Raw genomic sequence first — 13,036 nt, forward strand, 5'->3', positions numbered from 1 at the left:
GTGCATCTTTGTTTGTTTTGCAGTTTATGTTATGTTTGAGTTTAGTTTGTTATTAAAGTTTTAAGCTGACTGTTCAGCTGGTTCCTGCTGCCTCCTCGCCCCATTTTAAGAACCTTGTTACATAAGGTTTTGAGTGCCCTGTAAAAAATTGTGAAGTGTGCAGAGGAAACAAATGTTTTTTTATTTATTTTTTATTAATTTATTTATTTATTTTTATTATTGGGTGGTTTGTGGGGTGGGGGTGAGAATGAGGGTGAATGGCAAATTTAAACTCTTAAATGGAATACCTACCATACTGTAGTGTGTAGTTAACACGTAGTGAAGATTTTAAAGTTAATATTGAATGTGAACTGCTATAATTCAGTGTTACATTAACTGTGGTTCAGTATTTAACTAATAGCTCTTATTAACTCCAATTTAGTATCACTAATTTCACAGTTTTAAAATGTACACTCTTGAGTAAAGTACATATTTAACACCAAGGAAGAGAACACTTTGACAGTTAAATATACACTGCTGTCAAATATACAAAAACATTTACAGTGTTAAATTTACTCTATGAGTGATGTACATATTTAACACTTTCAAAAGTGTGATTTCAACTCTAAAATGGAGGGAGTCATATACATTTTTGGAGTGTTAATATTGGGGGGGGGGGGGTTCTGTGCGTAATTAGGCACAAGTGTTTATTTTATTATTCCTATCACGACACTAAATAAGTGTCTTTATAGAAACATTATTTTATATATTCTATTCATAGAGACAAATAATATTATAACGCTTACATCCTACGACACCTGGTAACACTGTACAGTTCAGAAATCTTGATATGAAAGTGCAATGATAGTAATGGATGACAGACACAGAAAGGTAAAACCCACAACCTTTGGTTTATTGAATCGATAAGGGTTTTATTTATATACACAACAAATAAACACAAAACTAACCACCCAGTTCAAAGTCTTCTCTCTGTATGTTAATAAAGCGTTCACTACAGGGGTCCACTTATATAAATATATCTGGAATGATCTCACCAGTGAGTGAAAGTCTGAGAGCAATATTCCTCTGGATCTTCGTGAGTTACAATGTTATGTTGGATCTCAACATGAGCGTTAATCCACTGAACAAACATAATCCAAGGGGAAGACAGTTGTTATAAACAAAGAGGGAGTTGCTATTAATGTCCGCGTTTGTAAAGAAAATCTAATTTTTTTCTTTGTAGCGAACGCTGTTTCCTTGCAAACAGTCTTTAGAATAGCCACATTATACCTTCCAGACAGGGTTGGGAGGGTTACTTTTGAAATATATTCCACTACAGATTACAGAATACATGCTGTAAAATGTAATTTGTAACGTACTCCGTTAGATTACTCATGGTCAGTAACGTATTCTAAATACTTTGGATTACTACTTCAGCACTGGTAGATTTTTTTTCACTTGTTCTGACTATTAAAAACTCTGCCAGTACAGTAAGTCAAAATACACATGTTAAAAATACATTCTCTGAAAAACCTAAATATCTTATGCAATGTTGTTTCTAAAAGAAGATAAATCAAATTAATCTTGTTTTAAGAATTTTTAGATATTTTTACAGGAAAACAATACAAAAATTATCAAGAATACGATTTTTGCTCTAATATCAAAAGTCTTACTAGAAAAAAAGAAATTATGATCCAACGTGAATTTTCTTGATAAAAAAATATGATTGTGCCTGGTAACATATGCATGTAAACTGGCTAGAAATAGCATTTTAGCTTAGCGTAAAGCTGACAGTATACACAAGGGTTATTTCTGTTTCTTCTGCTCCAAACTTACTTCAAATTTACCCCTCTGTCTGCTCGTATGAATCATAAGAAAGTGTTTCACTGCTGTTCAAATGCACTTTGGATCACATCATTTATATGTATAAATGTTTTCCATCTGAAAGGACTAAATATTAAATGAAACAAATGACAATAAAATGCAAAGTAATCGCTTCAGTAATCAAAATACTTTTAGAATGTAACTGTATTCTAATTACCAATGATTTAAATTGTAACTGTAGTGGAACACAGTTACTTAAATTTTGTATTTTAAATACATAATCCTGTTACATGTATTCCGTTACTCCCTGACCCTGCTTCCAGATAACGAAGAGATTGCATCATCGGGCAAGTATGGAGTCTTTACAAGGACAAAATATTCTATATATTAAATTGAATTTTCAGAAAAATGTAACTATATCGTTATATACACTACCGTTCAAAAGTTTGGGGTCACTTGCCTGAAATGTTTCTCATGATCTTAAAAACCTTTTGATCTGAAGGTGTATGCTTAAATGTTTGAAATTAGTTTTGTAGACAAAAATATAATTGTGCCAACATATTAATTTATTTAATTACAAAACAAAAATTGTATAAATTTAAAAAAAAAAAAGTTTTTGAAATGGATGACTTGGACCGAATAATTAAGAAAAGCAGCCACTAAGTGCCCAGCATATAGATGGGAACTCCTTCAATACTGTTTAAAAAGCATCCCAGGGCGATACCTCAAGAAGTTGGTTGAGAAAATGACAAGAGCACATTTCTGCTAAATCTAGGCAAAGTGTGTCCACATTGAAGATGCAAAAATATAACATAGTTTTTATTTTATTTTTTTATTTTTTTAGTCACAACATAATTCCCATATTTCCATTGCTATTATTCCACAGTTGTGATGACTTTACTATTATTCTAAAATGTGAAGAAGAAAAAATAAATAAATGAATGAGTAAGTGACCCCAAACTTTTGAACAGTAGTGTATATCGTTATCGTGATATAAAATTACTCATGTCCTGATATAGGATTTTGGTCATCTCGCCCACCCCTACTTTGCACTCATTTAGACCATGTTGCTTTTATTAATAACGTTTTGTACTATATTACTCTTTATAGGTGCAGTAATTAAAAACTCCCAAACAAAGAATTCACCAGAAGATATGGAAAGACCAGTGATGGGCAGTAGCTTCACTACAAACAGCGAAGCTATAAGCTTAACTAGATTTCTGAGTAACGAGGTGGCTTCGCTAGTTTTTAAATCAAGTAGCTTTTCAGTAGCGAAGCTATATTTTTGATTAGGTAGCGGCGTAGCTTTGACAAAAGCTACACCGCTACATCATAAATCACACCGGTGTATGCCATCCCCAGTTTTGAATCAGAACTAAAAATGTCAGACTCACAAATGAATCGTTCATCTGAGTCGGTTCTTTAAAATGAATTGGTCACACGTGATAGGATAGCGGTCTGATTCGATTCGCGATTCAATCTGAATGACTCAGAAAGCTCAGTGCTCTCATTACTAAAACGCTCACGGAATATTTTAAAATACGGAAAATAAAGAGAACGCTGGTTGCAATAGATCTACAATCAATGGAAACGAAACCTGCAAATGCGTCCTGTCGTTTGCTAGTGATGAAGTAGGTCTTTATTAAGTTCAACACGTGTGCAGCTTGTGAACGGGACTGCAGGTAAAGACATTTTACCACCAAAAGAGTATCAAAACATTTAGTAGCCTACACGAAAACACATAAAAAGTACCTTGGCATTACCATGTTTTTATTATTATTATTATTATTATTATTATTATTATTATTATTATTATTATTATTATTGACATGTACGGGGGGCACCATATTAAGAAAATGGTATATTAATAAGTTATTCATATAGTAATGTACCATAGTAGTGCCATGGTACTCTATGAATTACCTTGAAGCACCATTTAAATTCATTTCTATAGTATATGAATTTGGTAATCATATATCAAATTACCATGGTATTACCATCTGATACCATCAGATATCACATTGTTATTGCCCAGATGTGCTCTCACACACACAATGTTTGTGAATTTGCCTCTGATCAGAAGCATCTAGTACAAACAGACATACAACAGCTAGACACAGAATTACAGGATAAGATGAATAGTATATGTAGGGCTGTCCCGATTTTTGAGAATGAGTAGGAGTACTGATACTTAATTTTTGGTACTCGCCGTTACCGAGTCCGATACCTCTTTATTTATTTATTTATTTATTTATTTTTTATGAACTCCATATCAACAGTTTATTTACATTTTATCATCAAAATGGTGTTTAAATAAACGAATTAATTAAAATGAATCAAATGAAAATATAACAATTAATTTTCAACATAATATTGTCTTATTTTTTTAATCAAATGAACTGCTTATATACAGAACCTCATAGCACAATACAAAATACAACATTGGAGTTATATTTTGTCAAATAAAGTGCTGCATAACAGAGCATCAAAGATGTTAGATACTGCTTAAGTATAATACAATTACCTCTGATTTATTATTATTAGTAGTAGTAATAGTAGTAGAATTACAGTAAATATTACATAACTTTATAGTAGTGATATATTTCTGTCATACTTTTTTCCCTAGCAATTTAGCTTTTATTTTAACTGAGCTTTTTATTTTGATTGTTTCTGTGTTGTTTTGACCGAGGAGCTCTAACATTAAGATGGCAGATTCCCACTTTGGAAAAGCCGGTCACTCCGTGACTCAAAGTGATTATTAAACAGCAAGCTATTTAATTAAACAAGTATGTGCTCTGTATGTGCCTCGCACTACAACGTGAATTTGCACTCTGTTTACTGTCATCTGCTACAAACAGAGCGCGCAGTGCTAATGACGATGTTTCCCCTGTATGAGCCTTGGAGAAGCCTTAAAAGATGTGAATTACATGCAAACGATATATTTATTTTATTAAATTACAGATTTTGCAGTTAAATAATCTCACAAGGACATATCGTGATTTTAATTTGTGGGCCGAATGTTTACGTAATGACATTTGTACGTCAGTTAGTATCGGTTTTTGGTATCGGAGCATTTTGAGTACCAGTACATGAGCGCGGTATAGGACCTGACAAGTGTATATATATATATATGATTTTTTTTTTTTTTTTTACAGAAATATGCATAGCAAATTATGTTAAAATGGACAAGGGTTTGCAGAGGTAGTGCAATAAATATAAGAAAAGAAGTGATTTTTCATTTTGACCACATGGGTTTGTATAGGTAGCATGTATAAATATCAGTTGTATTTTTACATGCACATACATTTCATATTGCATACTGTACCATGGCTTAGATAAACATCATAGTGTTTTAGATACTTTGTCTATGACAGAATGCTCTGTGCATCTGGTTGAAAAAAAAAATGTAGCAAGGTACTTTTGGTGTGTAGCTTGTAGTGTAACTTGCTACTTTCTCTGAAGTGTAGCTTTTAGCTTAGCTTAACTATTTTTTTGTTGAGTAGTTGGTAGTTTAGCTAGCTACATTTTTGAGTAGCTTGCCAAACACAGGGAAAGACATATTGCACAATGACCACAACAAGCTGCTGATAGAGATGGTGGAAGGAGAAAATGAGCAACTACACAATGTAAAGTATGCTGTTTTACTCAAAATATTCCTTATAAGTATGATTTAAATAAAGAGTTAAAATTACTTAAATATGTTTAAGTTTGCTAAGTATAACATGAGTTCAATTAATGCCAAATAAAATATAGTTGCTTTTACCAAACTGTATTATTGAAAACATTTTGTTTAAGACTACTACATTTTTAAAGTTCATAGTCCTCAATAATTTTAACTAAATACTTAATAGATATTCTGAATTCATAAAATGTGCTTTATTTAAAGATTACTCCATTCGGTGAATTGATTTAAATTGAAGCGTAGTGTTAGTTCAGGCAATGACGCTCAGTTGATTATGACGTCTACCAATACAATTCAGATGCTCATCGGAGCGGTTCTATTTAAGTCCTCCATTTATATTCAATGCCTTAGCTGCCTTTCCATTGAATGGATGCAAGCTGCACATAGATTGTCAACTTATTTCTGTATGGCAAGCTGCTTATAACACCACTCTTATGCTAACTGACATAAGAAAACAGCTCATTATTTTCATCACTAACCACCAGGCGTGGCCCGTACATTTTAAGGCTAGGCCTTCAGTGCGATTCATGCCATCAAGAAAACACAGTTTCACAATGAATAAGACACCATATGCCTATCAAACATTACGTGGCAGTCAACTAATAATACCAACTGACATTTTAAAAACACGTCCACGCACTAAAGCCGTAACCAAGGAGGTCTAATACCAAGAAAAAGCTCTCTAATAATATTTCACAACTTACCACACGCCGGTGAAATTCTAATCAGAATTGGCCCACTGTATTTTGCTATCTGGGTGGGATTTATCCTTGATTTGCCTTTTTGATTAAATTTATTTCTAAAGGTTTAGTTCGGTTTATGCTAAATTTGATTCTTTATATGCTTTTAATATGCTTAATAATATCACTGAATTACTGTTGTTATTGGTGTGATGCAAACATACATTGGCTACTTAACTTCCTGTTACACTTTATTTGAATATGTCATTTTAAAATGCCATATTACAGCATATGAGCGTGCTTGTGGGACAGATGTGTGGATATTTGCAGACATTTCTATTAGTAATGCACAGGAATTTATGTACTAGTGTGCGGGAGTGTTCGGATGTGTTTTAAAGGGGTGTATATTTACCTTCACCTTTGATTCTTCCTGATATCCTTTTGACTAAGTATTACTCAACTATTAATAAGTATTTATCCTTTCTGAAATTGTTTCATTACAATAAAGTTGCATGAAAAAGTTATCTGGATGATTGATGCCTATATATATATATTTTCTCTCTCTCTCTCTCTCTCTCTCTCTCTCTCTCTCTCTCTCTCTCTCTCTCTCTCTCTCTCTCTCTCTCTCTCTCTCTGTTTGTCTGTTCAACAACTCTGCTTAGGCCTAACACAGATCATCAGCATACTATTCCTGCCCAGGTCACCCATGGGGTCATCCAGGATCTCACCCTGTATCTCCTATATCGTTTACCAGGCATTCCCTATTCATGACTCTATATATGTGACACTCCAAGCTTAGGGAAGATATTGTTAAGTCCCACTAGATGAAAGTACATCTTATCTCTATGTTTTGGGAAAAAGCCAAATCTGACGAAGCTTTCAGCTTGCAACCTTGTGCTAGGAAGAAGTGTGTTCTTTATTATTGCTTTGTTTCAGGAGCAAGAAGAAAGGAGACAATGTGGCACCCAAGCAGGAGGCTGTAGAGGGCCCTCTCAAGGTTATTCTCTCCACTACCTACGTTTTATGGATTTTTTTTTTTTTTTTTTGCCACAGTCGACTCTGGCTTACTCACTGCCAGCTTAAAGATATCTAGACATGATTTTCTGTAAAACTGTTCACTGGAAGCTTTAAAAATCTGGTGAATTAAACACTGTCTACAGTGCTCCTTTTAGATAACTCAGAGGAATGCAGGTGTTGTTTGGCTTTTAATGATCGCTTATCAAGTAGTTGACATATGCAAGGTTTCTGAAATAGTAAACATAATAAAAATAATAAGCAACTGAATTACTAAAGTATCTCTATTGTATCACGTAATAATCGTAAATCACATGACATAAATATTACGGAAATTTATCCTATAACCTTTTCTTTTTGAATAACAAAAAACATATCACAGCACGCTCTGATTCACAAACACATATCAACACAAGCTTAACATTATTAATTATTACATTCAGACATGCGGAGCATTAATATAATCAAACAATAATCAAAATTCTAAATTAATTGATAATGTAAATAATATGGATCTTATTTATTTACTCAAACACTGTCCATATCAACTCAAGCAATCATGAGCAAACTTCTATAGTATTAATCAAGTGCAAATCTACAGAATCTACACCCCCATCTCAGCTCAGGCTATGAAAATGTGTTGATACCTTGTCTGTTTATAAATGTCATCTAAAGACACATTTAGTACAGTTATCATCCCACTCTGCTTTGCTCCTTAATTGTTATTTAGCTGCACAAATACATAGGTCTATTTACATGTATAGATGTTTCGTTATTTTTAATCCCTGATAGCACATGTACATCACCCAGACGTCTTTTTGATGTGTGTGTTCATCTGCAATACAGCTATAAGTAGTAAGGCAAAACATATGTCTCGCATGTCAGTAAGACATTCAGCAGATCTCTTTGAGAAGCTTATGATTTAGAAAGTTTTTAAACTTTCTCTTTTTAAGATGTTTAGCAGTTGTTAATTAGACTGTGATTCTTCTCAGATGAAAAGACTTAAAACAGACATCTCGGAGATGTATGTGTCTGGGATACTTGTTTTGTACAACGTCTTAATATATATTTTTTTATTGTACAACAGTAGTGCATTGCAGTTGGTGTTGGTGTTGATCAACTGTTAAATTAATTGCTTTAATTCTGAAAATAAAATGTTTGTTTGTTACCTGTGCCTCTGTGAACTCCCGTCTCATGCCCGTTACAGTAGATAAACATACACGCAGAACAGCAGTCAATAAAAGTATTGTATATTTCATCCATTGAGCCATAACTACAGTCTGTACAGAGCTCCAGTGATTTGATCTGTATAAAGAAGAAATACACTGTTGGGAATAAAGTCCAGGAGTGAAGCGGGGACCATCGTCTTGTGGTTTTAAATTGAGCATAGTGAGTCACAAGAGATGATGCATTTCCTGGAAGATGTTAATACGAGCTGCTTCAGGGGACAAAAACTCATAGTCCTCCTTCTCGGAGGAGTTAATGGAAAAACTGAATAGTTACCCCAAAATGAAAACTCTATCATCATTTACTTATCCTCATGTTGTTCCTATCCTGACTTTATTTTCTTTTTTTTTTCTTTTTTTTTTTGTAGAAGAAAATATATGTTTCACCGAATATCCAAGCTTCTCTTTTCCATAAAACTAAAACAAATGTGGACTGGGGTTGTCAAGCTCCAACAAATGCCCCAAAAAAACGCCTTGTGCACTGCACTGTAAAGTGTGTGTGTGTTTACATTATCCACCTTTTTCCTGAAGAGTACAACAATTTGTCTCCACTGTTTTCTCTCGCATTGGCGTATTTTAGCAGATAATGTGATGTTTAGCGTACTCAATTTGTAAAAATAAACTGCTAAATATATACGTGGCTCCATAGTGAGTTGCGAAGACAGTCTTTTAACAGCGCCTCACCAGAGCTGTAGATGACATGAAGCGATGGCCCGAGGTTAGTTGAGCCTGAGCTCAATTTATTGTAACACTTAACACTTACATAAGTCTAATCTTTAGAACTAACAATGGCAGTTTTGGCTGTTTCTATGCAAAATCCTTAATCTGTGGCATAAGAAAGTATTTCCACACATGAAGGTTTTTGGGACACTTTGGTTTTCCTTATTTATTTAATTGTCTGATTAACTGTTGTATAAAAGCAATATCACACCCACGGTTGTGCTGTTGCTTTGTATATCAGCATGGCTGTGATTACCTATGGCCAAATTACGGCCAAGCTGATATACGGACTCAATAGCACTTGTGTGATATTGTTTAATTATATTCCTGGCTACTAGTTGTCATACTTTCGCCATCGTTTTTTTCTATAAGTAATTCTACCAGTTATTACAATGAAATGAATACTTGTGCTGTAGATTCACAATGATTAGTGAGTCAGCATTGCAGTTCAGCACTTTATATTTATTATTTACATATTAGCTGAAATACATTTACATATTTACATTTTATGCATTTGGCAGATGCTTTTATCCAAAGTTTTACTTTTGATAGATTATTTTGCTGTTCATGGTGTTACGGTGTTATTTCTGTTAGCACTTAAGTTGTTTGTTTTGTACTTTTCAGAGATTATTATTATTTATCATTATTGATATTATTATTATTATTGCCTTTTACCATTTTTTAGTGCAGAATAGCCCATCATCACAATATGCTTTAATTGTATGAAAAAGAGCAGCATGAACGTTCTTCAGATTTTCAGGATTATTATTATTATTTTGTTTATTTATTTTTTTATGACAATTTTTATTTTTGATTGAACTTTTCCCTTTAAACATGCTTTACTGTGATCCCTCATAAATCTTTTATTGAAAAATATTTAGATGCTTTTTCATTTACTATGCAGTTTGTTTAAAGAAACAGTCGTTTCTTACCTGTGTTTGTACCTGTACACTGACAACATGCTATAACTAAAACCACAATATATCTGATATTTAGCACATGGCACAGGGATGTCCTGACAAGGCAGGGAATTTTAGCAAATGTTGTTTAATGCCAAACCCCAGGAGGATATTGTGGAAGTCATTCCAAATGTTATGACTATGTTGAGCATGGAAAGGTTTGTGCTCTGCCAAAGTGAGAAGTTAATGTCCACACATTCATTCAGTTTTATTTGGGTAAAGAGAGACTGACTATTAACCCTCAAGTTATTTGTTTGAGTTGGGCTTTAAGGTGGTCATTTCAATGCAAACCATCAGAGACATCGGTCATGGACAGGGAGTTGCCATATCAGGGATTGTGTTATTCTCAAAACTTGTTTAATTCTAACCATAATTAAACAAGCTAAATCACCCGAATTTCATCAGTAAATTACTTCCATGTGTAGCATGTGCTGATTCTTGAACCACAGTTTATGTAACCATGGCAAAAGTGTGGCATGCCATAGTCCAGTTGTACAAAATTGGATCAGACTGACAGGGTCATGGTTTTAAAGTGTGGTGACACAGGTTTGCTTATATAGGAGAACACATATGAGGAAACGGGATTCAACACCATTCCTTTGCTTAATCTGTTATACTGCTTCACTTTGACGCTTACATAATTTCTGGTTTTAATTTGTTCCATTTGGAAATTTTGAAAGAAACTTTATACAGTGGTTAAAAAAACAACAGAACCTGTAAATAAGAAGTTCCAGATCTGTATGTCTAACTCTGCATCTGTATTGCTCTAAAGTTTTGTACAGTAATAAAGTAAATATGATAATACTAACAGCATGAAACTATTACAGTAATAAGACTAACAGTGATGAACCTTAGACCCTATTTCCACTAAGCTACTGAAAGAGGTGTTTTCTGTAAACTCAGAACATCTTAATATTATTAACTCTATCTAACTATCTATCTAGCTTTCTTTAAGACATGTCCTAAGAAAGTTTAAGGTGGCAGTTATCATACCCCTTATTAAGAAAGCTTGGTCCTGGAGAGTTGGTTAATTAAAGACTGATCTCAAATCCTCCATTTATATCTAAATTTCTAGAAAAAGTGGTGTCTTCCCAACTATGCTCATTTTTGCAGAAAACTGGGATCTGTAAAGAAATTTAGTCAGGACTCAGGCCCCATCATAGTACAGAGACTTCACTTATCAGAGATACAAATTACCTGCTTTTATCATTTTTCTATTATCATTGCTGCATCTCTCTTCTAGTGCTATTAGATCTTCACGTGACCTAGTTGGCATAATAATGGAGTGTAATAATTAAAAGACTGTATGGCTAGAAATTTCCTTCTACTCAATTCTGACAAAACAGAGGTATTGATTATTGGACCAAAAACCTCTAAACAATCGGTCTCTATTAATGTACTGTCACGTTGTCTTCTACAGTTAAGAACTTGTGTCTTATGTTTGGTAGCAATTTGTCCTTTAAAAATCACATTTCCAATGTTTGTAGAATAGCATTTTTCCACCTTAGAATTGTTATGACAATGATTCTGATGCCAAAAATTTATTCATACATTCATGACCTCAAGGCTAGATTATTGTAATGCAGCATATTTTCAAAATGTAGCAGCTAGAGTGCTTACTAGAAGCAAGAAACATGATAATATCAGCCCCATTTTCTGCCAATTCCGATTGTAAAACAAGTTGGCGTCAAACTGGCGTCATTTTCACATGTCATCTGATAATTGCAATTACAGAAAAATAAAATGTTCTTTGTGTACACTTGTTGTCCATTTTTAATAGCTTTTGCCTTATGTAGAAAACAAATGTGGGTTTGCGGGAACGGGAGTGGTCTGGAAGAAAATCAATATGGGCAGAGAGCAGATGAATATGGAGTAAAATTCAGTGGGAGGGTTCGGTTGCGGGATGGAAACTTGCAGGAGCAGGATGGAAAAACCAGTCCCCTGCAGACCTCTACTTCCAGCCAGGCTGCGAGGCACACCTCGCTCACCTATGCCAGCATCATCTTGGTCATAGGCTTGACTACATTCTCTAAAAAATTCAATACATAGACAATACATAAATGCCAACTAAAACCTTCATCAGCCAAATAAAAAGGACAATTTATGTGCATTTTAGCATTCCAAGGTGGACAATACAAGGTGGACACATGCATTTGGATATTAGGACTATTTTTTAGTCTATCGTAAGAGTACACTTCCTGCTGCCAGGTGGTGGCACTTTGACTGTGACCCAAAATAGTCACATCCATGTGATTAGCCCCCAAGACTAAACATACATCTCAATTTTGATCTAAATCACAGAAGAAATGAGACACTTCCTGTTTCCCATTTTTTGCCATTCATTTAATGCCTCGCCATGGCAACACCGTTCGATATATCAAAAATCTGTTCACAATTTAGCATCTTCAATGTCTTGGCACAATGTTGTCTAAATATGGTGACAGTCTCATGAATCTCCTAGGAAGAAAAATGTTTTCCAGCTTTATGAGAACTATAAATTTACCAATTTTGGTGACTGTAGGTGAAAATGAAGGTGCTACAGAGGCCGTCTTACTGCCCCATTTTAAACTTGTTAACTGTCACTGGCCAACAGGTGGGCTGTTTGAGTGTGGCTATAAAACAAATGCTTTGTTTTATATCAAAAACTCCAGCAATGTTCACAAACTTGGTATCAAATTAAACCTTCTATTTTGCAATTAGAACATTACATTGAAAAACATATTTTAAAATGTTAAAAGAGTGCATTTTTAAAACATGTGACGTGAGCGACAGTACTTATGTTTCATGTTTCTGCTTATGATCCGATCCAATGATTGAAGAAAAAAACAGCATGCATTTTATTGTGTGTCCACTGATGAAGATGGACTCAATCATTTCATCCAAAACATCGAAAATAGGGGGTAAAATGGAGAAAAAACCCAACTGATCCTCTATTTTTATTGTATCATGTAA

At 34.0% G+C, this 13,036-nt stretch overlaps 1 protein-coding gene across 1 annotated transcript in view; it reads right to left on the minus strand.

Annotated features, from left to right (window-relative positions):
* Nucleotides 1-8,474, minus strand: part of mmp19 (matrix metallopeptidase 19) — a 58,722-nt gene extending 50,248 nt beyond the window's left edge. The window contains exon 1 of the mRNA XM_051676645.1: nt 8,349-8,474. Within this exon, the coding sequence (XP_051532605.1) occupies nt 8,349-8,450 (102 nt within the window). The 5' untranslated portion in view covers nt 8,451-8,474. The remainder of the gene's footprint in view (nt 1-8,348) is intronic.
* Between the last annotated feature and the right edge of the window lie 4,562 nt (nt 8,475-13,036).

Source organism: Myxocyprinus asiaticus, chromosome 37 (assembly GCF_019703515.2).
Source record: "Myxocyprinus asiaticus isolate MX2 ecotype Aquarium Trade chromosome 37, UBuf_Myxa_2, whole genome shotgun sequence".
NCBI lineage: Eukaryota > Metazoa > Chordata > Actinopteri > Cypriniformes > Catostomidae > Myxocyprinus > Myxocyprinus asiaticus.